Raw genomic sequence first — 27,813 nt, 5'->3', positions numbered from 1 at the left:
CTCACCCAGTCACAAATGATGTCACGAGACCGATATGAGCCGAGGCAACAACAGCAGAAAGTAGACTTTTTTAGAAAAATACAGTTTAATCTTTATTTTTAAACATAGCAAATAAAATATACACAATGTACAGATCTACAAAAAAGGAGTTAATTCCATGGATGACAATTTATTTCCGGTGTCTTTGCATTTGAGTAAAATAATATCCTGACAGCGATCAGTCCAGTTCAGATTACTTCTGCCTTCAAGATACGCTCAGCCCATCCTTGAGTGACAAGTACTGTAGAGGAGAAGGAAGAGAGGAAAAAACAATCATTAAAAGTGAATTCTTCTGACCCGTTACACCTCAGGTGAACTGAATCCCATGCATGAGTAAATCCTGCTGGTCTGGGTTCAGCTGCAGTTTACATTTGGTGTTGTTTTCGCACATTCCTCCACATCTTGACACCTTTACACCCTCTGGAGCTGCAGGGTGCTACATGGGGGCAGTGGTGCAGGTTTGGTGAAGACAGCAATTTGTTAATACATAAATTACGGGATTAGATTAGTACAGAGGCTGGCTGCAAAGGTGGCAGAAAGCTGGATAAGCTAAAAACATTATTGCAGATGCACGCAGATAATAAGGAGGTTGGATTATAGGAAGAAAATGATGCTGAAGGATGCTCTGTGCTGCTTTACTGCTATCAGGACATGTTGATTGTGTTCAATAGGTAACACTGTGGTTATTATTTAGGTATTAATATCTACAATATCGGTTTAAGTATTTCTTCTAGAACTATTGCATCTTTGACCCAATTTACTGACTTACTTCTGAGGTCAGTTAATAAATGTTGTTTGTAATTTTCTTACAGCAGGAGACTGTCACCAATTAATAAATGTATTGAAACGCCACATTCCTCCCTTCCTTCAAATTACCTTTTTCCTGCTGTCAATGGCCTGTTGGAGCCAGACCAGCTCCATGGTCATGGTGTTTCTATGGAGACGCAAGGCCTGTTGGGTGGGGGGCACTTCCTGAGCCAAGCTGAACTGTCGGGGACCTGGAGGAAAGGTGAGCGATAAGGCATTAACTCTACAGGAATCACATCTGCTGGCAACCACAGTTACATGCGTTTTCTACATGTTTTGAGTTTATTCTTCTGTTTCGTTTAAAACCTCACATTTTGATCAGATTAAATAAATGGTATGCATTTTATCACTTACATGCTGGTTTTTTTAAGCTATTTAAAAAAAGATGAAAAGGTTAAAGTGTCATCCTCCCTCTCTCGCTCTTTACTGTCTAACTTCAGCTATGCTATCATTAAAAAAGGAATGAAAGCCAAACATTTTCTTTAAAAAAAACAAAACTATAATAATGAGTCTGAAGCTCCTTCGCACCTGATTGCACCCAGGTGTGTGTTCCAAGATGGCAGCACGTTGATTTGTTTCTGTCTCTGTTAGTGTTTGTCTCGTTCTTGTTCTTCTTGACATTTTATAATTTTTAATTAGCTTTTTAGACCCGTTTTTAAATTGGTCTGCTGCGCTTTTAAAACGTTTTAAAAGCTTAAGTGTTTGGGCTGTTTTGTGCCGGTGCCTCGCTGTGACTGGATTGTTTGCTCTCTGCCTGAGCTGTCGCTCTTTCGGACTCTGGATTGCTGTCTGTCCTGCCGTGCTGACGGGGGCTGATTGACCTGAGCTGCTGATCGACCTGAGCTGCGGATCCTGAATTGGGTGTGTTAAGGCACATTTTGCCTAAAGACCCTTGTGTTCGCTTTTTGCCTGGGATTAATTGTCAGCCCGCATGTCGGCAAAACTGACGGATTGCCTCCCAGCAATATCTCTGTTCACTTCGGACATTCGGATGGTGGAACCTCTGGAGCGCTGACTCCATCGGATAGTTTTGACTAAAAGCTGACGTTTCATGGCATGAAATGCGCTCTCCCGTATGCCCTTTTTACTCTGGACTCGCTAATATCGAAGGATCGGAGCAGCCCCGACCCCCTGAGGAGCGACGCGTCCAGAGCCCATGTGAAAAAATCATCTTCCAGACTGTTAATATTGTTACTGCTTTTACTCTGGTAACGTTAACATTAACCCTGGTCCTGAGTGTTTCTCTGCTTCCCTGCATCATTTGCCAACTCCGAATGAGTTTTGCTGTAGGCAAGGATTGAGATTTCGGCATGTTAATGCTAGAAGCCTAGTGCCCAAATTAGATGTTTTCAAGACCTGGTTTTTAGTTGCTAAGCCTGATATTGTTGTAGTTTCTGAAACCTGGTTAAAACCGTCTGTCACTGACACTGTTATTCACATTGATGGATATAATGTATTCAGAGCAGATCGTAAGGGCAGAGCTGGTGGTGTTGCAATATACACTGCTGAGAAACTACAGTGCTCAGTCCTTCACTCAATTTCAATTCCAAGGCAATTTGAGTTTCTAGCAGTCCAAATAACTATAGCAAATGATCCTCTCACTGTTATTGGCTGTTATAGGCCTCCATCGGCCATCAGGGATGCAACTACTAGCCTTACTGAATTGTTGTCTACGTTTTCTTCTGAAATCATATTATTGGGTGATTTAAATTGGGACTGGTTGAGTGATAAATCTTCACAGTTTAAGCAGGTTTGTGATTCTTTGAACTTAACTCAGCTTATTGATAGTCCCACTAGAATAAACCCTGCCAAACCCAATAACGATACCCTTATAGATGTCATTCTAACAAATGCAGCTCATAAGTATGTATCTGTTGGTGTTTTTCCTAATGATATCAGCGACCATTGCACTATTGCTTGCGTTAGGAGCACTAAGTTGCCCAAAGCCAAGGGCCTTATCGTGCTCAGGCGCTGCTTCAAACACTTCTCTGAGCAGGCTTTCCTACACGATCTGGCGGAGGTTAAACTTCATAGCGTTAATTCCATCTGTCGATGTTGCCGTCCAATTTTTTATTGATCACTTTTTATCGATTATTAATAGACATGCCCCCCTTAGAAAATTCAGAGTTAAGAATAGGAACACTCCATGGTTTACTAGAGAACTATCTGATCTAATTTATGATCGAAATAAGCAATGGTCCTTAGCTAGAAAGTCTAACTCTAGTGATGACTGGCTTCTTTTTCGTGTCCTCAGAAATAAATGTTCAGCCCTTATTAAAAAAGCTAAAGCTGATTACTATCTGAGCTTAACCACTGATTGTTTTAATGACCATTCTAAGTTCTGGAAAACAATTAAATCACTTCAGAACAAGAAGGTTTCTAGTTTCCCAAATAAACTGAAGGTCAGTGATTCTTTTATTTCAGATTCAGATGGTATGGCTAATGCTTTCAATGCTCACTTCAAAAAGGCTGGTCACATTTGTTATGAGCAAAGTCATGACTCTCTAAATGGTCGTACTCACAGCCCGAGTCAAGAGATGAACTCCCCTGTTTTTGATTTAGCTTATTTCTCGGTCTCTGAAGTCTTACAGGGTTTGCAATCAATTGATCCTAAAAAGTCTGCCGGGCCTGACGGCCTCGACCCGTTCTTTTTAAAAATTGCAGCTCAGATTATAGCACAACAAGTAACTGATATTTTTAATCTCTCCCTGTCCACTCACACACTGCCAGCTGTGTGGAAGCAAGCTCTGGTATCGCCCCTCTTGAAAGCTGGTGATCCCACGGAGTTAAATAACTATCGTCCTATCTCAAATCTTTCTGCGTTATCAAAGATTCTTGAGTCCCTAGTTTCTACTCAGCTAAAACTTTTTTTAAATTCACGCAACATCCTTAACCCTATGCAATCTGGATTCAGATCAAAGCACAGTACTGTAACTGCCAGTCTGAAAGTCTTAGATGATATTAAGGCTGCTTTGGATAACAAATCTGTTTGTGTTGCATTGTTTATTGACCTAGCCAAAGCATTTGACACTGTAGATCACCACATTATGTCTAATGTTATGTTGATGTCTCGTTTCGGTCATAATGCCATTTGCTGGTTTCAGAGTTATCTAACCGACCGTACTCAATGCGTCAGGTTGGGTAGTATTGTCTCTGACCCTGTCACCTTGCAGAAGGGAGTTCCACAGGGCTCTATTTTGGGGCCTTTGCTCTTTTTATTATATGTAAACAATATTTGTAATCAGATGCAATTTTCTACCTATCATATGTATGCTGATGACACTATTGTATACTAGGGTTGCCAACCGTCCCGTATTAGCCGGGACGTCCCGTATTTGAGCCAAAAGGGGCGTGTCCCGTACGGGACTTTGTTTGTCCCGGATTCCCGTGTAAAGGGAAAAATAAAAAATATTTTTCTGTTTGCGCGCAATGCAGTGTGTCTGGCTGCGTGCTTGTGTGCTGTATCCGAAGGGCACTAGGACCGCTCAGTTGACAGGGCAGGCACAATGCTCGCACGTGTGTGTGTGAGATTTTCTCCGGTGGGCCGCGGGTGCGGCATCATTGTTTGTGTGGCATGTCAGCCTGTTCAGTCGTGTTGGAAAATGAGCGCTGCCGGTGGAGGAGGTGATAATGAAAGAGGAGAAGAGAGAGAGGATGTGGTTCTGGGCCCTGGCCCTTCTAAAAAGAAAAGACTTGTGTCTTACAACAAACAGTGGAAGAAAAACACAGTTGGGTAAAGCCTGTGAGTGGAGATCTGTCTCGGGTCTTCTCTGTTTGTGTGTGTGTGTGTGTGTGTGTGTGTGTGTGTGTGTGTGTGTGTGTGTGTGTGTGTGTGTGTGTGTGTGTGTGTGTGTGTGTGTGTGTGTGTGTGTGTGTGTGTGTGTGTGTGGATTGAGTCGATTGATGGGAAAATGGTTGGTTGAAGGATAACATTAAGTCTAATAATGATGTACCGTGCATGTTCACATCATGTATACTTTGCATTACTTAAAGGTGGGGTAGGTAAGTTTGAGAAACCGGCTCGAGATACACTTTTTGTTATATTCCATGGAATGCTCTTAACATCCCGATAGCAATGAATATCTTAAGTGCTTTGACAAAAAATCCATAAAAAAATTTCATCTGTGGAAGCCGTAATACTGTAAAAAGTACAACCAATCCGTTTAGCCGGCCCGGCTAAACGGATTGGATTGCCGCCCTGTCTGTCAGCCTTCCATCTCGTGCACGCACAAATGTATCTCGTGCCCTCATTGGGCGTGCATTGCAGCAGTACTTCAATGACTCGCCAGGCGGCCACTTTCACCAGTCTGCAGACGTCATGTGCACGTTCATGTGTGTTGGAGGAGGTGCTCTGTAAGGAAGTCTGAAGGAAGGGGCGGATTCTTTTCGGCTGTGTATTTTCAAATTTTAGTGCACTCGAGCCGGTTTCTGAAACTTACCTACCCTACCTTTAATACCATTTTTCAAATATTTATTTCTTAACATTTTGGATAAAATAGCCAATCGTACATCAAGGTGCCCAGATGTCCCTAGTGCCCACCTATCCGATTTGAACATGCTGATGTACAATGTGATGTAGTAGCCTAATGCAGGTGTAAGACCATTGTGTGTGTATTGTGTTATAGGTATGCATAGTTTTCTATGCATTTTGAGGGTTTTGGGGGGGTTTGACCCATCGAACCCTAGGGGGCTGGCTCCCCCAAAAGAATAACCCTAACCCCGAAATAAAGTAACAAAAAAAAGTAACTAAATCCGCCAGAAACCGAAAATCTTCGCGCGCGCGGGGGACACATGCCTGTGTCCCGTTTTTCCATTTCTGGAAGTTGGCAACCCTATTGTATACTCATATGCTCCTTCTCTGGATATGGCCGTTTCCAATTTAAAATCTGATTTGATCACGCTGCAGCATGCACTTCTTGATTCCAAACTGCTTTTGAACAGTAAGAAAACCAAAGCAATGCTTTTTGCTCCCAAGTCAGCGTCCTCTTGCCTCTCCATTGACACCCTTGATGGCGTCTCTGTTGAGTTTGTCGATACCTACAAATATCTTGGCTTTTGGTTGGACAGTAATCTGAACTTCAAACACCATATTGAAGTTCTAACTAAGAAATTGAAATTCACTCTTGGCTTCCTTTACAGACTTAAATGTTGTTTTTCAACTTCATCCCGTAAAAGGTTGGTTTCTGGCTTATTCCTGTCCCAGCTGGACTACGGTGATACCATTTATAGATTTGCCTGTCCCACTGTTTTGGCCAAACTTGACCCACTCTACCATGCTGCACTGCGTTATATATCAAATGCACCCTATAGGACTCATCATTGCAAACTGTATAGCCTAACTGGATGGTCCTCACTTACTATGCGTAGGATGCAGCATTGGTTTTTATTAATGTATAAAGCCATTTTAGGTAAGATTCCACTGTACATATGTGCCAGATTTGCTCCAGTTTGTGACTCTTACAACCTCAGATCCAGTGCCTGGATACGTTCCAGGTACCTGCTGTGCGGACTGAGGCTGGGAAAAGGAGTCTTTTTTATTATGGTCCTTGGTCTTGGAATGACCTTCAATCACGCCTCAAACTGACGGCACTTGTCTCAATAGCCTGTTTTAAATTGAAGTTGTCTGAAGTCCTTACCACTAGCTGCTCTTGCAGTAATAAGTAGTGCACCATTCTTACTGTCCTAATGTGCACAATGTAGTGACTGCTTTTTTGTCTTTTGTTTTCTTAGTTATGTTCTCTGTATTTTATATGTTTGTGTTATGTGTTATGTGTAACGTTGGTGCCTTCTTGGCCAGGTCAGCATTGCAAATGAGATTATATCTCAATGCTTTTATCTGGTTAAATAAAGGTTAAATAAAAAAATTTTTTAAATGTTAATCCACTGTTTTTTATATATTCGAAGCAAACCATAGCCTATATGTTCCATAATCAACTGCATATATATACATTTTGTATACAGATATTAATGTCTGCTGCAGTGCTGTGAGAGGAACTACTTTTGTTATGTTAGCAACCGTCACCTTTGTGAGAATGACCCTCGTTGTTGTCCAGCTCCAAACTGCTCCAGACGGTGGTGGAGTCTCCATCTTTCTCCCCGTCAGTGCTTCCTTTCTGTCCCTCTCCATCCTCTCTAACATTACTGCTGAGGGAACAGTCCTCAGAGGGAGAAGCCTGTCTTTTGGTTTGCGAATCATCTCGCTCTGCTTCTATCTTCTCAAGCAGGACATGATGATCTCCTTTCTCCTCTGGTAAGGGTGCTGAAGACGATGACAGTAATGATAGGCTCTGGGGACTGACACAGACATCTAGTTCAGGAGTTGAAGATTTTCTGCTAGAGCTGCGGTGTCGTAGGAATGGGCACTCCTGGTAATGCATGAGAACAGAGGTACAATTTATTTATATTATTTAATCAAGAACTGTACTTCAGTACAATCTGACTATATTTTTACTATATTTGAGTTTTTTTATTTGTATGCCACTTTCTACTTGTGATGAAGTAGATTTGAGCGATATATAGGTCATTGTGACATTCCACATTATTTTCACATACAAAACAATCAATCGATTAATTGAGAAATGATCAGTAGTAATCCATAATGAATTAATAATTGTTTGCAGTTAATATAAAATAGTAATACATTTAAAATAATAATAATCGTTATAATATATTATAGATTAATAGTCACAGGATACATGTTTCTAAATGTATAGAAGTACTTTTAATAATTTAAATAGATTTTCATATAGTGAAGTAACATTTTCAACATTTCTACTAGTAATAGAGTGGTATTCGTACTTTTGTAAGTAAAGGATTTGAATAAGCACCGATTTCAAACGATTAACGTAAACTCTCACATCCGATGTAGTTACTTACAGTGTCTGTGAAGTGGGGAATGGGGATGATTGTCTCCCTCCACTGTAAATGGGTCAACCCTCCATCAATCTCCTTAACGATGTCCTCAAAGTCCTCTCGTGCACTACGGATTTCATTTCTTACCAGGTATCTACGTGCAGATGCCTACCGAAGAGAAGAATTCACAGTAACTATAGGAACATGTCACATGTAGCCTCAAGCTAACTGCAACACTTACTTTAGTAGCGAAATGCTAAAAACAATAGCTACTATTAGCACCGTTTCTGGAGTTAGAAGGTAAACAGCCCAACATAGCTAAAATAAACACCTGAATGGAATTAGTGTAGGTATAAAACACTTCGTGGGGCTGTACGGGTTTGAAGTAGGCTAATAAGATAACACAATTACCTGAAAACAGGTGAGTATATGCTCCCATTCGCTTCTGTCCATTACTATGGTTACATGACGGAGAGCGGGAGATGAACTCAAACTTTTAATTTGTTTCCGGTGTCACACTGACAAAATAAAAGCCTCCTTCTTATTTGTAACCAAACGTGTTTCGGTTAAGCTCTTAAAATATATATTGTCGTCTTGACAATACAGGGAATTACTTTTTACACTTGTGTTTATATTTAATCGACCTAAATGATTGGAGTAAAGCCGTTGTCATGTATGTGGTGTTATATTATGGTAAAACGTTGGCGGAAGTGACCCCGTGTTTATGTACCAGCCGGTATTCAGTTTGCAATGTTGCTGCTCGTCACATGGAACGTTTTCTTTAAGTTTTTCGCCTTAACTAAAGAAAATGAGTAGTGGTTCAAATCAGAAGACGTTGTTCCAGACTTGGGGTGCATCCATCTCCAAAAACAAAGTTGTTCCACCGAAACAGGATGTCAAGAAAGCTGCTGGACGGCGCAAAACAACCCCAAGCAACACTGCTCAGGTAGCTACAACAAATCCTCCTCTCAATCCACTATGGGCTCAAATAGGGCAGGGGTGTTCATACACAACAGAAAACCAAGTGAGGAGGACAGAGGACCCTAAACCTGCATATGAAGATGATTTTGATGACGATGATTTGATGGTGGTCGCTGTTTATGAAGCTGAGAAGAGCCTACAACTTGAAAATGGGAACTCTTTTCAATATGACAACCCTGTAGCAGCAGAGAGCACTGCCCTGTCTCCCGTCCCCTCAGGTGGGCAGACATATCCAGACTTCCCTGGCTTTGACAGCTCCTCGGCTAAGGTATGGATTTACCCCACCAACTACCCCCTCAGGGAGTACCAGCTGAAGATATCAGAGGCAGCTCTGTTTCAGAACACACTGGTGTGTCTTCCCACTGGTCTGGGAAAGACATTTATAGCCGCTGTGGTTATGTACAACTTCTACCGCTGGTATCCATCGGGGAAGATTGTATTCATGGCTCCCACCAAACCTCTGGTGGCTCAGCAGATCGAGGCCTGTTACAAAGTGATGGGGATCCCACAGGCACACATGGCTGAGCTGACAGGTAACAATCATGACACACAGGCTGTGGCTCCCATCTTTCTTTTGTTATACTTTACCAACAATCAGTCCATCTCCTTTCTCTGCAGGCAGCACAGCAGCAAAGAACAGACAGGAGGTGTGGAGGAACAAGCGTATCTTCTTCCTCACCCCTCAGGTGATGGTGAATGATCTATCCAGAGACACCTGCCCGGCCCAGCAGATCAAGTGTGTGGTGATCGATGAAGCCCACAAGGCGCTGGGCAACCATGCCTACTGTCAGGTACACAAACTGTTCACTAATTATCACAGCGTTGTGTCACTGCTGACTGCTGCAGCAGTATGAAACTTTATTCACAATTGTTGCTGTAATATCAAACTACTGTCGGCAATGTGACGGCAAATCAAAAGCAGGCGTGCTTTAATGTAACGAAGTACCATGATCTTTATACTAATGAATTAATTAGCTGTAATTTGTCTAACATTAAAGAAAATGAATATACTTGAGACTATGGCAATACAATTCTCACAATGTTTTATATCGGCTCATCTTCCTGTTACTCAGGTGATCAGACAGCTCGGCAGTCAGACTCTGCAATTCCGTATCCTGGCCCTAAGTGCAACCCCAGGTGGAGATACAAAGGTAAGAACAATATCCTATATCTGTTATCCCTTTTTTCTCTCTAGCCTAATGTGACCTCATAACAAAAATCTCTATTTAACTATTTCCTTATATGATTCCACCTTCCCTCTCCCTTCAGGCGGTGCAGGCAGTGATCTCTAATTTGCTCATTTCCCACATTGAGCTGCGTTCAGAAGAGAGCCCAGACATCCAGGCCCATTCCCACCAGCGCAGTGTGGAGAAAGTGGTGGTTCCCCTGGGAGAGGCTCTTTCTGCTCACCAGGCGCACTACCTGCAGGTAGGCACAAGCATTTTAACAAAACTTCTCCTTTTCTTTAAAGCTTTTAATTTTTCCTACAAATTGCTCGGAATATGTTTGATTTCAAGTGCTCTCCTTCAAATATGTGTGATTTGCAACATAAACTGGTGTTTCTACTACACAACACTCATGTAGGCCAACAATCTTTCCACTGCTGGATTCATCACTGTTGTATACAGTAACACACCAGAACACAAAAACATTTCAACTTTAATTTAAACGTTAGTTTTATATTTCCCCTTTGTTTTTAGTGAAATATAGATGTATGGATATATAGATTATAGCATTTTACATGTGTAGTTTGTTTTGCTGCCACCTTGTGGTCACTGTTTGCTTGATTCTGTTGTAGAAGAACTTTGGCCTTAATCCTTTTCTCAGCAGCACATATTTCCTCTGGCTCTGTGGTTCATCCTGGGTCGCTTAATATTACATTGGTTGATTTGTCCTGAAAGCAACATCCTTTCCCCGCTCATTGGTCTGCCTCCAGCGCTGGTGGACTAAATGGTTCTGGATTATTAACGGACCCTACAGGCTCTCTTCGTATCACGGGTTGGCTTACTGTCAGTGTCTACTGTACTGTAAATGTGCAGCTACACTTCATCTGTCTCGACTGGCTGGGCAGCCGGAATGTGACACCTGCATTCGAGAGCTTTGACCTGTTGTACATAAGCTCTGTTGGGTCTTCTTGGTCCTTTTATTCCCATCTTTCTGATCCTTTTTGGAATCTTTGTAATAATAGAGATTGTCTGGCTTAATGTGTAATTGCTTTGACTTTCAATGTTCACCTTCTCTCTATATTACCCCCCCTGATGGGATGGCGTCTGCAGCCTGCCGGTTAACCTCCATTTCCCCCTGCTCTCTCTTAATTTGATCGGACATAGGACACAAAATACAGACATGCCTGCACTCGGGTGTAAAATGAGCACCACTGGGGTTATTCAAGCGGAATTTCATGATTGCTGAGCAAATCAGAAAAATTAGCCAGTCGTGCAGACAGGTTTTTTTTGGGGCTCAGTGTCTGTGCTGTTCCTTTTAGCTTTTGGCCCATTTTTAATATAGACATTAGAGAGAGACCAGTCCTCATAACACTTAAAGTGGCCTCATGATTTCTTGTGTCCATGCATTGTGGTTTTAATTGAGCGTAGATAGAGGTTTTTGTAGACCAAGCGTCTAATCTCAGAGAACATCTAGGCCACGGTGTCCAAGTCAGACCTGATATACCGTCATACCTTTTTACAACCTAGATAGAAACCTATGGTGTAATAGGACTCTGTTTTGGTGGCATTCCACACACATTGGAAGTCATTTGTATACGAATATCTGTTATTTACTTTAAAATATTCTATCTGTCATGAACAGTCTGTACTTTAACACGTGTCCGGTTTAAACATATAAATTGTGTTTTCATATTTATTAGAATATTTCCTGTGTACCTTGGAGTCAGCTGCAAACAGTTCTTTGTTAGAAATCCCATGTAAACATTGCACCGTATTGTGCAATAGTCTGCACTCTGATATACTATAGTGTGTGTGTGTGTGTGTGTGTGTGTGTGACCCTCTTGTGAGAACTCATGTTACTATGCTACAGTAACTCAGTATTGGTATGAAGCTAAGATGTTTTTTTAATCAAACAAACTAGGTCAGTTGTTACATTAGTATGAAAATAAATAGTTAATTGTATTTAGAGGTTTATCCTGAACTCCTCTGTACTTCTGTATATTACTTAATTTCTGCAGCAATACTCCCAGCGTGATGTAGATCTTGTGTATTGTGTATACGAGCCTAATGAAACTCCCCGTCACTGTACATTTCAAAAGGCAGGAGACAAGTATGTTTTTATTGAACAAAGAAAACCACAGTAGCTCTTGCTGTTGCACTTTCACAGTACAGCACACTTTTGCAAAACACTAAAACAATAAGCAAAAAGAAAGGAAAAACTCACACTTGATGTTCCCATATAACCAGGCCCTGACACACCAGGCCGATTTCGGCTGTTTTCGTAAGTCGGAAGACGAAGCGTGTCCTGTCGCCCAAACTCAATTTGGTGTGTCCCGCACCGTCGACCGTGACACGCCTTATTTGGACTGCCAGACCCGATGCATGGCCGATTCAACATGTTGAATCGGCCATGCATCGGGTCTGGCAGTCGGACCAAACAATCACTCTGATTGGCTGTTCAGCTAGCGAATCAGTGGATGAGAAGCGAAACGGAAGTGAGGGACGTAAACAAACGATTTAAGAAGGCACACACAGACTGATATTCATTTTCATCTCATCATGGCGATCTGGAATGACGCAAACGAAGACCTGCTCATCACATTGATCCAGGAGAGGCCAGCTCTGTACGACATCACAGAGAAAAGGTACTCGAACCAAGTAGTGAAAACCGGACTCTGGCGAGAGATTGAAACGCAACTTGGTTTCTCGGGTAAGATTATATTTTTCATCAATTGAGCTCTTTAGCAGATATTGTTGGCTTTTTATTGTTTGCCAGCGTACAGTGACGTTAACGTGAAATGTAATTTGTTATTTCAACCTTGTGTTTTGTTGTTATCTTGTTGCTAGAAGGTACAGGAGACTTGCCCCTTCGGGTAGTTGTGGAGCACCAAAGACAGCAGTGGATCATAACCAGGCTGCAGTTTGCACACGCTATTTGTTGTTGTTTATATCACGCAGTCTGTTCTTCTTCTCTGTCTTCCGGTTGTTGCCTATTTTTAATTACGAATACACACTACCGCCGCCTGCTGGTAAGGAGAGTTATTGCCACTCACGCACTGAAGTCTTTGCGGTGTGTTCCCGTACATGGCCAAGACGCAGGAGAACACCGCGACGCAACAGCCGACGTCGGCGTCAGCGAGTCCTCTGGTGACTGCTTGGTGTGTCAGGGCCTTTAAAGGAAAACCCCACGCACATGAATCATGGCTTTGCAAGTCAACTCTACAATCATTTAATGCAAAATCAATTCTTTGGATTTGGATATCTTGATGTCAACCAAAACTGCCTGACTTTAAGACTGGGCAACCTTTCCAACCCAAAACGAACTTTCTTAATATTTTTGTTATGTGGATTAAATACAATGAAACAAACCTGCTGAGCTGAATTTCACTTTTGAATTTTACACACAATTATTAGGCCTCAATAACTGACCGCAGAAGCATTTCATAGGATGCCCCTGTCCTGGTGAATCACACAGTGATGATTTGGCTAGTTCACTTCCAGTTTGATTTCACTGGCACCCAAGCAGTAAATGTAAAGTAAGCAGAAACATTCCTATATTACTGTGAACTCTAGGTGTAGCTGGTTTGATGTGTATCACTTTGTGTTGGATTGCATTAGTTTTTAATTACAAATATATTGAAGATAAACATATATATACTTAATTCACTCTGTCTTTATCTACTCTCTTTAGATTGGTGATAGAACATTAAACAGTTTGAACTAAAAGAGAATGTAGCTTCTATTGAACATAAAGTGTATAATCACAGTAAAGATATTCTCTTCACTCGTCTTTTCTTAGTTGCATTGTCTCTACTCAGCAGCAGTGGTGTTTGCACTAACATTGACACATAGTAGAAAGAGCATAAGAGGTACACGGTAACTATTTTATGTGTGAATAGATTTGAAACAAGGAATGCATTTACTTGCATCATTTTCTTAAGAAAGAAGGATGTATTTATTGAGTACTTTGATTGTCATTCAGCTGTAAAATCAGTGAGTTTTTCAGTGTTTGGTTTATAGAAATGTGTCATTAGTTGTTACCCTCCATATAGCTGTACATTCATGCTCAAACAAACACATAGTGTGCGTTTTCATTAGTGTTTCCTGTTGTGTTGAGCTTATTTAAAGTTGACGCCTCGGTTGTTGTCTATCTGGTTGTGTTGTCAGCGACTGAATTTAACCATACATTGGGTTTGGTTAAGTGGCTCAGCAACTCTAATAACTTTATTTTTTTATATATTGCACTTACTACTAAAACAATATAGCATATCAGTGTGACTGGCATCACATTGTTGTGAATCATGTAGTCAAGAGATAAAGGAAACGGCAAATAAACCGTGATAGAGTTGAAATCACCTCAGCTAGCTAGAGAATGACAGGGAAACACGTCTGTTTGTGTTTGTTGTGCATTGACTTTCAGCCCACATGACAAGACATTGCAGCTGTGCAACTAACAGAAAGGGAGCATGATAAGGCTGCATGTCCTCTGGGAACCTGCCTCCGCTGTGAAAAGACAGGCCGTTGCATGTGTTCACACAGCGCTTAAGAGTTAAAACTATTGCAACTACAGGGCACTGTGCTTAGGAAAGGTTAATTGCCACCTCAATGTAAGAGCGAATGCTATACTGCACTGTTATATCTGTGTTGTGTCCATGAAGGATATGGCAGTGGTTTGGTTGAGCTCTTATGGGTGGAATACGGATCTATCTAAATGAACATGGAAAATTCACCGAGGGTAGAATAAGGGCTGAGTTTTTTTTTTATGGCCCCAACTGGTCTGGAGTGTGCTGGGCTGATGGTCGTTTCAGGTAGAGGTGGCGACTAAATACTGGGTAGCACCTCACCTGAGGCTGTAGCTGAGCTGCGGCAGTGTTAAGGGAGTCTTTATGAGGCTCAAGGGTCACAGATAAGAATGATGCTTAATCTTCTCTCGTCCCTCAGGGCCGCTCTAGGAACCAGATCTCGTTCTGGCGGTTGATGTGAGCAGGGTTAGTGTAGCCGGCCACCATGAAGGAGTCGTTGACGCACTCGCCAGCGGGCTCTAGCTGCTCAGCCATGGCATTGATCTGCTGAATGATGGTCACTTCATTGGTGGGACCAGTGAAGGGCCTAGAAGAGGGATGTAGTCGTGCATACATTTGAGGAATCACATTTATACAGGCCTAACTATTGATCAATAATCATAAATACTTATTGTAAGCTACCAATGCTAACGAGAAGAGAGAGTTTATTTTAGAATAGCACAAGTTAACGTTGTTATATTGTCTTGCACTTATTGTAAGTCCCTTTGGATAGAAACGGTATCTAAATCAAATATAGATCTATCTACCTTTTTTAAGTGGACTAATTGGTTGTTTTGGTCTTCATCGACTAACATTTCAATTGACAATTAAGACCTTTATTTTTATTTTGAATGACAAGTCTTTGTAGAGAAACTCAGGGTTACAGTTTTATTGGTTATACAACTAATCGATTAGTAGACAACATTATATGATCGTTGGACAACTAAAGATTTCTTTACTTGAGTACAGCCCTACATTCTCAACTGACCTTGAGTATACAGTAGCGGCGGGCCAGATCTCTATGGTGATGTCGGTGTCATTGGGTTGTGGCGGCTGGGCCTGATGCTCAGTGGGAAGAAAATATGCCACCCTGACGTCATTGGAGATCGTAGAATGACTCTCATCTGTGGTCACCACTGTGACGATGGGCAGCGTCATGCCCAGGTAGCTTTCTAGAGATGAAATACAAATAGATGTTATTAACTGTAAGACTTGCTTGAAAAACAAATATGAAGAAAAGGCAGGGACATTGAAAGGGCCATAACCTTATTTGAAATAGTCCATTGTTTGTGAACTCACCCAAGGAGTTCTGCTGGCAGATGTATCTCATAATCTTCATAAAACCATAGCAGATGCTCTGTTCATAAGTTTCCTCACGCATCGTTGTACAAGCCCAGTGGCCCTTCTCGTACTGCCGTTTCTCGTACAGCAGCTCCCCACACTGAAAATGATAAGAGAAGACTGGGTTGTAACTTGAAATACTCTTGAATGCTGTTTCAAATTAGATTATATCTTTTTAATCAAATCAAGTTTTATTTTATATAGCACATTTATAAACGATTTTTGGTCGAGCCAAAGTGCTGTTCATATAATAAAAATAGCCTACAGTAGAGACACTTTACAGCAAATACAACAGCACAGATTGTTCAGAATATCAGTATGAGAAAAACGACACCCTCTATCCTTAGACCCTCACATCGTACAAGGAAAAACTTCCAGAGAAAACCCACAGTTTAAAGGGGAAAAAATGGGAGAAACCTCAGGGAGAGCAACAGAGGAGGGATCCCTCTCCCAGGACGGACAGACGTGCAATAGATGCCGTGTGTAAATCGAAGAGATAATACATTTTACAGCATATAGACCGAATGTTAGGAAATGCATGTGTCTGTAATAAGAAGATGAATCCACGAGGATGTCAGCTACAATCCTGTGGAAGCCATCAGGGAAGCAGCATGGCGAGACCCAAGGCAGGACCGCAGAGACAGGTTCAGCCACGACCCGAACGTCCACGACTTAATCCAGAACTCAGGACACAGGACTACAGCAAGACACAGGACTACAGCAAGACACAGGACTACAGCAAGACACAGGACTACAGCAAGACACAGGACTACAGCAAGAGGATCAGCCTCAAATCAAATGAACTTATTCTATTATAACTGGAGAAGGATTTTGAGAATGCCAGCAACAGACTTATAGAAAGCTAACCCTAACTGCTTACTACACAAGTTGTAAAACATAACTTTGTGTGTGTATGACATATTTTCACTGACACATTTATAAAACTTGGTTGGACTGAATACATTTTAGCTGATGAGGTGTTGTAAAGTTATTATTACTGGTGCATCTTTTGGATTTTATTTTTACTTTAGTTACAGACTGTCAGTTAATATTCTTCAGTTTTTTTGACCCTACTGTTAACTATCCAAAAAAGATATATGATTAAAGCAGCTCTTCAAGTTCTAGCTAGATAATTATTCTGAATATTTAGATGAATCAGTGATAAAAGTAATACTTTGTTTTAGGGCTGCTCAATTAATCGTATTTTAATCGTAATTACGATTATGGCTTGCAACGATTACGAAAACAACGTTATCGAAATAAAACAATTATTTTTTGAATATAATTATTACTTTATTTTTTTTTTTTCAAATAATTTGTTTTTGTTTTTGTTTTTCAGTTGAATTATACTTAAAGTTCAGGGTAATCAACTGTTAAAAACATACTGTTCACATTTTTTCCTCCAATAAATTGATGTTTTCAAAGTAAATGGATAATCGTTTTTAATAATCGTGATATCAATTATTGACCCAAATAATCGAGATTATGATTTTTGCCATAATCGAGCAGCCCTAGTTTGTTTCGTACTTTATTCATGATTATATTGAGAAAACGTCTCCCTTGAAGTTCAAGCGAATGACCTACTGTTGGAAATCTGCTTCCTGTCAACGTGCTGTCCTTACAAAGCACTGACACCTGCTCTAAGAATAGGGTGCCATGATTGTCCTTTGTTTAATCGAAGTCTCCAGCCACGTTTTAACGAACTAATTGACTCAAGTTAAATCAATTAGCCCTCTTTATTTATATGGTCCCCTAAGGAGTTTAAATGGCTTATTGTATAGGGTGACATGGTCATTATGTCAAATATAAATAGCTGACCCATACTCAAACAGAACAGCTAACCTATGTTATTATTATATAGAAAATGTACAGAAAGACATGTTTTCCACCAGCTGAAAGTATTTGTCTTGGTGAAAGTATTAAAAGTAGATACCTTTTCTTTGCGTCCGAGCATAGTGAAAGGGACGTGTTCTCTGCTGCTGTGTCCTTGGTTGTTGGTGGTTAGCTGTTGAATTGGCGCTGCCATTTCTGCAAACAGACAAACAATACTTAGTCAGTTTAAACAATGTAACAACAATATAGTCATTAACGTGTACACTGCAGTGGCGAGCCGTCAGGGCCCTCTAGGCCCTCTGTGAGGGCCTAAGATATTCTAAAAAAATAAATTTGAAAACATTAAAAAAACAAACGTTTTTTTTTAAATATTAAAAAATATATTTGTTGTTTAATATTAATATTTTTTGTTACATTTTTCATTAGTTTTACCAAAATAACTTGATTTAATTGTATTTAAAATAATATTTCCAAAGAAATAAATCCTTCGAATCTGCCTGTTCAGTTTCTGTTGGAATGTGAAGGGTTAAATGCCGTCTCTGCGAGTTGTGAAGACGGGAGGGCTTGTTGGTCCCTGGCTGCTTCTCAGGTCGATTAAATTAAATCCTTGCTTCCCTCACTTGCGTCGTTTCCCTGCGTTTAGTCCCTCCCACCAGGGAAGCATGGAGGGACGCAAGGAAACCACGAGAAGCAGGGAAATGAGTTTTAAGAGCAATGGGACGTCCTTTCCTCCGGAGCGTCACGTGAAGCGACGTCCGTTAGTGATGACGCTGCACAGCTGTTCGTCTGGCAGCAGCCAGCTCTGTACCCGTTATTTCCACAAACACCCCCGCCTCTGTTAGTGCACATTTACTGACATAAACATTAGTATCATCTGTTGTAGATCCAAATACATGAAATAAAATAAGAAGTCATTCTCAAAAAAGATAAACGCCATTCTTAAAATGTATAAACGAAAAAAGCGATCATGAAAATGTTTCCAATAAATGAATAAAAAAATGTTTGACCACTTTGTTGTTCAGATATATCACATATTTGTAACTAAATGATACATGAATTGAAACAAAACACAGTATAAACTGAGGAGTGAGTCCCGTGAGGTTCATGTATTTTCTTCACTCCGCTGGGGTATTGCTCTCATGTCAAGAAGCATCAGATCAGTGCATGCACTGCCTCGTCCAATCACTGAGCAATACACAGTAAGGGGGCGGGGTGAGTATCTGAGGATTTCATCGGAGGATGGTCTGGTGGTTCCTCGGTTATCGCTCCTCCATGATCGCTCCTCGCCCCTCGATCCTCGGTCCTCCGGCAGAAATAAGAGCCATGGGACGGTACTCAAGATGGCGCAGGCAAATCAACTTCCGGTGAGACCGAGGAGCGAGGAAATGAAAATAGTCGACCTGAGAAGCAGCCCCTCTCTACATTCACAGAGGGCCCAGCTATAGTAACTCAACGAGAGAGTAATGTCAAATGACAGTACAATTGACCAATCATATCTTCCCTCTAAATGGGCGGGCTTTATTTTCGCGGACTTTATGACAAGTTCCGCCCGCTGTGAAATCTATGCAAGTGGTGCAGTGACGCGTCCTAAAACCCGGAAGTAAGCTTCACTCGGATTCCCTCGACAAAAGAGCAATGAATTTCTCCATAGGATTTTGGAAAATAGCTCGAAATAAGGTCTGTGGAAAACGAACCTGTTAGATAAATGCACGTTTTGTTCAGCCGGATAATATCCACATGTCTACCCTACTTTTATTATTTTCGAATCATAAATCTAAACTATAGATTTATGATCGATATATTTATAATTAGCATAAGTTCGTTCATGATGGCTCACTTCAGTGATAGTGATGACATCGTTGCAAAATTATTAACCGAGTCATTTTCAAGATTGAGTTACAATGATAAACTGGAGTGGCAAAGGATCAGCTGAATGACCCGCAAGTGCTTCATCCAAAAGGACAGGAGGATGGACTTTGTGTTTAAGTGATTTGATCATCAAAGGTAGGCCAAAGTCATTTTCAATGCGGGCCGCCGTGCCGACTAAATTCATTTGTAATTGTTACTTGGCTGTGGATGCCCTGTCATGATAGGTGTTTATATAAATGGTGTTGTTTTGTGTGGTAGAGGGTCGCTGTCATTAATGCGTTTTGCACCCCGGGCCGCGGTTTTGATATTCCGCTGAAGTATACGCTGTGACGTAATATCTCTTCTTTTGTTTCTCGAGGGAAGGGGGGGTCAGAGGGCCTAGGTATAAAAGTCACGGCTCGCCACTGGTGTACAGTACAGTGATATATTTCCATACAACTGTTTTACACCCGCATTAGGTTTGTACTAGAGCTGTGAAGACAAGTCAACTAAAATAAAATAATCGTCGACCATCTTGATCTTAATCGTTTTCATGCTTAAATGGGAGAAATTGAATTTTTGGGCTGTTGTATAATGCATCCTCATTTCTAGTAATCTACTGTCAGGCAGTGTTGGTACTTTGTTTGAGGAAAGGCTGCCAGATGGGCAGAGCGCTGTGCCAGGATGTCACAGAGAGTCATGTTCATTGGAGCTGATGGAGAGAATGCTGACTAAAGCTGCCTTTGGGCAGCTTTAGTCAGCATTCTCGCCAGATATAGACTTGATATATATCGCCAGATATAGACTTGAATTAACAGAGATGGACTACAGCAGCTCATGCATTTGAAATACTGGAGCATCTTTCACCTAGTACCACATTTTTGATTAAAAACAGCATAGTATGGATCTAAAATGTGGTGTACCCCCAATGGAACTGTAACTTAAGGACACCTTGTAAGCCACACATGCTTAAACTGAATTTAGTGTGGACAATGCCGCATAAAACTATGACTACAGCAAATCATTCACTAAGTTGTCAGTGAATTAAACATTAACAGGACACTGTTATTATAATGCTAATGTTGTCTGATCCAATAATGCCAATATATTCCATTGTGAAACTGTCAAATACACGTAAGTGAAGGTGAACCCAATCCAATCACATTTTGTCAATCAATATCATGGTGGAGAACTGGTTCAGTGGTATCTGTGGTATTTAGGTGATCAATCCTCCCAACAAGCTGTCTGTCTGAGAGGATCTGAATGATACGAAACTCATTGAAGATCTCATGGAATCAAGGTTACACTGTAAATCACTGATTATGAGGAGTGGCTCGGCATAGAGAATGACCCTGTACGTTTGACAGTCAAATATTACCCATCAGTTTATGTCTGAGTCCTCAATAAGAGGGACAAGGGAAATAAAACACTTTAGAGCTTAAACTGCTGCATGGTTGTCCACATTCCATCTTTTTTTCTTCTCTGATTAACTGACAAATCATTTTGAGACGATTTTGTTTTTCAGCTTTTAACGACTTCACTTCCCTTATAGTTCAGACTATATCCTACAGATAACCAGACTCTACAGTAGCACCTCTGTTCAATGCACATTGTTTTCCTTTTAAACAAATTGCACATAATATACACATTTAAAGTATTTAAACATTGTTCCAATGTCAGAAATATACACAGGAAGTGTAATCAGCAGTGGTAGACAATGGATTTTGCGCAAAAACGCTGTACATAGTGCAGCGGAGGGCAAGTAACCAAGAACAAAAGTTAGAGTCGAGCTTGCTGTAGTAAGTGGTGAATGAGCAGTATCATTTGTAACTTTTCTTACGTAAAAGTTGCAGAATTGTTTTCTACCGTGTGTACTGTTAAAATAATGTGTGGTGTCACATTTCCGGTCAGTTGATTGAGATTATTAAGTAGAAACATGGGGCAGTGTGTATTTCATCTTTTTATAACCCCTGTATGGAATGCTGTATGTGTTGACGGGCCTGTGCAACAACACTGAAGGACATACAGCACAGAAACATGTGCATACTTGTTTTCTTTAGTCTCTTGCAAACACACTTACAAAGTGGAAAAAGGTCACAACAGATTAGTGTGGGAAAAGATCAGGGTGTAATTACGTAGGGTTTTTGTGATTTTGCAATAAAACACTGCGGTTTAATTTATTTTTTGTTTATTGGGTGCGCTTTGTTTTTAACTTTTCATTTGGTGTTCACTAAAAAACATTGCAGTGCCCGTCTGAGACTCTTCTGAGCAATACATTCCATCTTGTTTACGAGCTACAAAGCCTGCGTGCATCCACATCAGTTGATGATTTCTGCTCCTCTGACCTCATTTTTCTTTGCAATGAGGCATTGTGGATATCCTTTGCAAATAATAACATCTTTGTTTCCAGCAAAGACTTTGACTGGAAACAAAGACGATGGAAATCATAGTCTGTAAAGGGCTTTTGTACATTACTAATAGGTTGTATTGTAAGAGTCAAACATGTACAATGCTACAGATGGGTCTTGCTATAGATATAATTTAAACAATGAACGCATATTTTGTTCACACTAACAACAACTAGGTGGTTGCTATGTTTTAGCATTAGCTCATGTTAGCCAGTCAAATGAACTCTAACAGTCTGGAAATCAGAACTCCCACAAAACCCCTGCTCCATCCCAATTAGAGAAAATGAGTTTACTGTGGCCTTGTACTGGAGTTAGCAACAGTGTCGTAGTCCAGGATTTAGCAGCCACAACAGTGATTTCGTACCACGTCCTCAATTAGTGGGGTGTTCTGAGGATAGAGGGAGGAGAACATGTCGGTCTGTGTTATTGGACTCTAAGAAGTCACCTAGTTAGATGACAAATACCTAAAGAAGCGGGTATGGGTCTGCATTTAGAGGGAACAACACTGGGCAGTGACTGCTCTCTAATAATTCCCAATTTGTTGTTTTATGTCCTATTCTTTTATTCTATGCTCCGCGGTGCTCACTGGCTGTGAGTGTGCGTGTGTCGGGATGCATTCCGGTATTACCGAAATACCAGTTACTGCTACGGTATACCGTACCGAAATCAGATCCGGTTTCGATACTTTAAAAAAAAAAAAAAGAGGTCCAAGAAGTCCCACAATTGAATTTAATATTCATTTGACATGTTAACTATATCGTAAAGCGCTTCATGGGAGTAATTGTGGGATGATACATTTTCAAAGTATCACGATATATATCTGTTGAGTATCGGTATCGTTCAGTGGTATCGTAAAAAAGTCAACGATATGCATCCCTACGTGTGTGTGCTCAGGCTGATTTCTGCGGTGTCTCGCAGACCCCACGCAGCAACCAGGAAACGACACCAGTAATCCAGCTCACACTGTCCGCCTCAAAGGGCGCAGCAGCGAGCCCCGCAACGTCCCGCCAACACGGCACCCAGTCCCAATGCAGCATTCTCATCTGTTTGTCATTACTGGTGTCATTTTCTGGTTGCTAAATGCCATTGTAACACATGAACACTGATGTCCAGCTGTAACGGTGGTTGACTCATCCGAACGGAGTGGGCAAGCTGACCAATCAGAGCACAGTGGGCTCATAGGGAGGGGGGGGAGCTACAACAAGGCGTGTAGGACAGAGAGTGACACACTATACAGAGTTGCTGTATGAGAAACCAATGTGATTTTGGAACATTGAACAATATAAATCTATTCTAGTAGACCTCAACAATGGAATTATGATCAGTAGAAATGGCCATGACATGGGACCTTTAAATATTGAAGAAGGCTTTGATGTTGATTTAATTAATGGTGTTTTTTTTAAATAAGCATTTTATTTATATATTAAACTCTTGAAGTTAAGCTAATCTCATTGGGTCCAAGATGTGTAATAGCTGTGATTCGAAAACACCTGATGTTGTTGTCTCTAGCTAAACACTAAAATCACACTCGAAAAGCTACAAGTTGACAAATCAATCATTGATTGAAATAATAATATATAATTCAGGTCCTTTTTTTGGTTTGTATTGGTCAACAATCTTCCAGAAAAACAACAGTGGAATTGAAATAGACTTTGAAAATAAGCCAATTGAAGTATCAGTGACCGAAATCATTTATTTTTCCATTTGATTTCTGTTTGATTCCTTGACAAAGTGATGCAGTTTTTGCCTGTCAGTTAATATTTGTTAACACTTCAAAACCAATTTGACACCTGCAAATGTCAAATTAGGATGTTAAGACCAATTTTGACCGAACATGTTTGCACTTTTTGTGCTGCAACAGGGATGGGCAGCCTGAGGGGCAGCTCCTCTGCACATTTATATCAGTGAATTGGTCGGAGGCCGTCTTTTCAGTTCAGGACTTGCAGAGCAGTTCAACCTTGAGCGCCCTAACGACACTCCAGATAACTTGTAAATAGATCATGAATATATCGGTCGGGTGGCGCAGTGGTTTTTGCATCTGATCATCAGATCAAGGGGGGGTGCTGGGGAACTCCAGTTCGAAACCCGCTCCTGCCGCCACTGCGTCAGGCCGTTGTGTCCTTGGGCAAGACACTTCACCCGGATTTGCTCCTGTGGGTATTGTCCACAGTACATGTATAATATCAATGTGTACTTGCGCCTCGATGACTTTGAGGCGTGAAGATGGACAGTGTGGCGCAGGGCACTGTGCAATGATCATCAGATCAAGGGGTGAAACCCGCCGCTGCTGCGTCTGTAAAGCCGTTGTGTCCTTGGGCAAGACACTTCACCTGAACTTGCTCCTGTGGGTATTGTCCACAGTGACCATTGCATGTATAAAAAATATGTGTAATGTGTATTTGTAAAGCGCTTTGAGCATCTGGAAAAGCGCTATAGTAAATGTAAGGAATTATTATTATTATTATTACCCACATTGCAGCCATTTCCCCCTGGCTAGATCCAACATAGTGAGAATAAATTAAAAGAATATAACTTTGCAACCTTTCTTGTTTTCCTGTAGCATTTAGATAATTAAGTAAGCGTTCAGATTGGTAACTTTTGACATAAAGTAACACATCCCCATGTTGCCTGTGAATTTACTGTCATACACTGAATTTTATAGCAAAAAATAAATCATTGCAATTTTACCAGTGATTGTAAAAACACAAACGGGCACTTTGTATACCTCGCAAAGACCAGGTAAGCCATTTGACCTATTGTTTTTAATTGCGCTTCTAACTAGTAGACACAAAATATGATAGTATTAATGTTATTATCAAAAAGATGACTAATTCAGCAATGTCATGTCGTACTGGTGTAATAGAATATTTAAAAACACAAGAGGAAACCAGTATTTGCCATTTATATTCCTGAAAACAACACAATACGCTTGGATCTGAGCAAATGCTTATTTACATGTCATGTTAATTACGACCGCCTGACTGTACTTGTGATCCCTTGCTTTCTGTGCAACAGTGTTACGTTTGACAGAGGGCTTTCACAATTGTTTTGACCAAGTGGATCTCCACAATTCCCAATAGACCCAACAGATTTATTCTTAAAATATGGAAAGAGTAAAAAAAAATAATGTATATATATGTTTTCTTCTTCCCGGTCCCATGCTTTCACATGAGGAAACACAACTTGTTTACAACAATTTGATCATTTAATTTACGACCTGTCTCAACCCGCCAAAAGTATTAGCAATGTGTCCGTGTTCTCCAAAAGCTGGCCTTGCATTTAATGCATTACCGTTTTGAGTAACTATGCGGTTGGTCAACAAACACGTTTGACTGAAGGACAGGGAATGCAAAGTCCTGCGTGGAACTGATTTATCTGAGCCTGACTGAAAACTAGTTCAATGCACATGGAGCAGTGAGGAAGTGTAGACAAAGTGTATTAACTGTCAAACATGTGTTGTTTTTACTCATCTCTGCACCTTACCTAAGTTTATATCCAAAATAAGACGGCTCGCTTAAAACATAAAGTACTACAGCCTTTTATTATGTACGTAGGCCTATGTATTTTTTCCTTCGTCGTGTTTATTTTTAATTATTTTACCTGGTGCCACTTCCACCTGGTGTCCCCTCGCGACGTCCTGCCAGTAATGCAGCAGTCGGCCGGACTCTTCCTCCTCCTGCATGGTTACTCTCCCTTCCAGGCTGCCGTTGCCCGAGTCTGACAGCTGGTCTTCCGAGAAAGACTCCAGGTCTTCCAGGCTGATCATCCCGCTGTTGTCTGGCCCGCTGCTGTCACCACCACCCCCGCCACTCATCTGGCAGCCACCTCGGTCCATTTCTGTACGGAGAACTAGCACTAAAGAAGCGAAAATACCTTAAAAAAGAAGCTCGACTCACTTGTCAATCCTCGCTGAATTTACGCTACGTTACTTGTTTTTCTTCGGACCTTGGCGTGTTTGCGTGTCCAGATTAGGGCAGTCGTTACTTTCTGGTCAACAAACCAGGCGCTACGTATATTTCCTCGACATATGCAGCGATATTCATGCTCTCATTCATACATCCGACTTTAACGAGCCATGTTCCTTCGACTTTATATTTAAGAGGTCGCCTCCCCCGGAGCCGAGTGAGCTTCCTAAGCTGCTGCAGCCTGAGGTGAATGCGATGTTTACAGGAGATGAGGTCGCACCACGTGACGCTGCGGCCCGGGCTCCCACTACTACCTCCTCCTCCTCCTCCCGCCCGAAACCGTAAATACCCAAGACCCTCACCCGGGTACACACGTTTGTTAATCAATAATATTCCAGAAGGGGCGAATATGGCAACAATTACACAAAGCCTAGGTCTTTAAGCGGTATTTTCTAAATTATTGTTGTTATTTTCTAATTTGCCTTTTATGCAGGTGCAAATGTGTGTATGCTTAAACCAATAGCGTTGCAAATTATTATTATTTTCCCATTAACAATTCCTCTTCAGAATATTTGACCGATTATTTATTTAATTGGTTTAGCTATAACATATCTGAAAATAGTAATAAATGTATACTGCATAATGGTCAACTTAATTCTTTACCAATTGTGTTAGTACGAAAAATGCATCTCTGTTTTAGTTGATTGTTTAGTTTTTTTGTTTAATTTTTTATATATAGGCCTATATATTTTTTTTTTCTCAGGAAAAACTAATTAACTTGGAACATCAAATTAGGAGTAAGTTTATTATGTCTTTTATTGTAGCAGATGGGGAACTGAAATGTACCCTTTTGAGGATAATAAACACACTTGAACTTGTGTGTTAGAGGACAGACTAAGCAGGATTTCCTCTGATCTGTTTAGTTGCAACAGCCAACCACCATGTTGTACCCTTCAACATGCACGTAGAGAGGACATTATATAATCCTCTACAGTCTGTGGGGGATTCTCCATCTAAATACACACATGCAAACGTGCACACATACACTGATACACACACACTAAAAATACTCTACTTAGCCCCCATGCCTGGATGTAGACCTCGTCCTACACAATTGCAGACATGCAGTGGTAAGAATTCAGCTTATTGTAGGGTTTGTCATTAATAGCTGCCTATGGCCTTTTCAGCTTTTCACCACGTCACTTAGCTCCATGCCCCTTAACCAATCATCTGTTGGCCACAGCTGGAGCATGCTCAGGGAGGCTGTCGTAGACAATGCTGTCATTTGGCACACATCCTCCTATCCTCTCTACTCTACTCTTTTTAATAATCTTAGTGGCTTTGCGGACATTTTAAATCTTACATTCACGTCATATTTGTTTTGCTTTTTTTTTACATTACATGTCACTTGTTTTTTTTTAGACCCTCACTCTGAATTCATAAATTGTAGAAAACAGCGATCTTACCTTTTTTATAGGTGCGACATGTTTTATAGACTCAACAATTAACATTTTATAAGGGCAAAAAAAAGGGCAAATTACTAAATGATGTATGATAATATAATAACCTTTGGCAGGCTGCTGGCATAGGCAACTGTTTCAGACATGGCACATCAGTGTAAAGGAAACATGCACACACTTGTTGTAGTTTCTTTGTGCACTTTGTCATTTCACTCCACATTCCAGCCAGACAAATACGGAGACCTCACTAATCTGGTGCCGAGTAATCTCATAATCTGGACCTGATTACCACATTGCCTCATTAAGCCCCACCTTTCAATTAACTAGAGAGAGAGATTTTGCCTGTAAACAGATTGTGGGCCTGTCTCTCAAAATGCTGTCTGCTTTTCTCTGACACGCACAACCAGAAATACATGCATATACAGCACATTAGACACACAGCAGAACACTTCATATTACTATGTTTATTGATTTAAAATTGTCAAAGTCTTTGTGAAAACAAGTCAATTTATTTTAACCTCACAATAAATGTAAGAATTATTTTACACCGTACAGAAGAAAAGGAAGAAGTTAGATGGATTTAAAGACAAACTTGTTCCTCTGGTGTCTCC

At 40.8% G+C, this 27,813-nt stretch overlaps 3 protein-coding genes across 4 annotated transcripts in view; 1 reads left to right on the top strand and 2 right to left on the bottom strand.

Moving 5' to 3' along the window:
- Window positions 1-66: 66 nt before the first annotated feature.
- Window positions 67-8,422, bottom strand: iqcc (IQ motif containing C). Its single transcript, XM_034231747.1, has 5 exons — window positions 8,110-8,422; window positions 7,723-7,866; window positions 6,869-7,211; window positions 916-1,037; window positions 67-280 (listed from the first exon to the last, which is right to left on the bottom strand). The coding sequence occupies exons 1-5, from the start codon at window positions 8,149-8,151 to the stop codon at window positions 245-247; spliced, it is 687 nt and encodes a 228-aa protein (XP_034087638.1). The 5' UTR covers window positions 8,152-8,422; the 3' UTR covers window positions 67-244.
- Window positions 8,371-27,813, top strand: part of fancm (FA complementation group M) — a 52,507-nt gene continuing 33,064 nt past the window's right edge. The window contains exons 1-4 of one of the 2 annotated variants that reach the window (XM_034231742.1): window positions 8,371-9,212; window positions 9,298-9,470; window positions 9,753-9,830; window positions 9,949-10,107. In XM_034231742.1, coding sequence (XP_034087633.1) covers window positions 8,507-9,212; window positions 9,298-9,470; window positions 9,753-9,830; window positions 9,949-10,107 — 1,116 coding nt within the window. In that variant the 5' untranslated portion in view covers window positions 8,371-8,506. The remainder of the gene's footprint in view (window positions 9,213-9,297; window positions 9,471-9,752; window positions 9,831-9,948; window positions 10,108-27,813) is intronic. The other variant, XM_034231743.1, reaches the window with a different exon arrangement.
- soul3 (heme-binding protein soul3) lies at window positions 13,764-26,034 on the bottom strand. The gene is made up of 5 exons (XM_034231746.1): window positions 25,438-26,034; window positions 17,682-17,776; window positions 15,707-15,848; window positions 15,396-15,579; window positions 13,764-14,954 (listed from the first exon to the last, which is right to left on the bottom strand). Exons 1-5 carry the CDS (start codon window positions 25,670-25,672, stop codon window positions 14,783-14,785), a joined length of 828 nt encoding a protein of 275 aa, XP_034087637.1. The 5' UTR covers window positions 25,673-26,034; the 3' UTR covers window positions 13,764-14,782.

Source organism: Gymnodraco acuticeps, unplaced genomic scaffold (assembly GCF_902827175.1).
Source record: "Gymnodraco acuticeps unplaced genomic scaffold, fGymAcu1.1, whole genome shotgun sequence".
NCBI classification, from domain to species: Eukaryota; Metazoa; Chordata; class Actinopteri; order Perciformes; family Bathydraconidae; genus Gymnodraco; species Gymnodraco acuticeps.
The sequence above is the reverse complement of the archived record's forward strand: the minus strand, read 5'-3'. Positions and strand labels throughout refer to the sequence as shown.

What these genes read in the sequence shown, in the direction of transcription:
- iqcc (XM_034231747.1), bottom strand. Translation starts at nt 8,151, where the DNA reads ATGGACAGAAGCGAATGGGAGCATATACTCACCTGTTTTCAG. An exon ending in CGAGGGTCATTCTCACAAAG is followed by an intron (nt 1,038 to 6,868) that starts GTGACGGTTGCT and finishes CCTTTCCTCCAG; the next exon opens with GTCCCCGACAGTTCAGCTTG. An exon ending in CCATTGACAGCAGGAAAAAG is followed by an intron (nt 281 to 915) that starts GTAATTTGAAGG and finishes TCTCCTCTACAG; the next exon opens with TACTTGTCACTCAAGGATGG.
- soul3 (XM_034231746.1), bottom strand. Translation starts at nt 25,672, where the DNA reads ATGGACCGAGGTGGCTGCCAGATGAGTGGCGGGGGTGGTGGTGACAGC. An exon ending in CCAGGTGGAAGTGGCACCAG is followed by an intron (nt 17,777 to 25,437) that starts GTAAAATAATTA and finishes GTCTGTTTGCAG; the next exon opens with AAATGGCAGCGCCAATTCAA. An exon ending in GCCGCTACTGTATACTCAAG is followed by an intron (nt 14,955 to 15,395) that starts GTCAGTTGAGAA and finishes TCCCTCTTCTAG; the next exon opens with GCCCTTCACTGGTCCCACCA.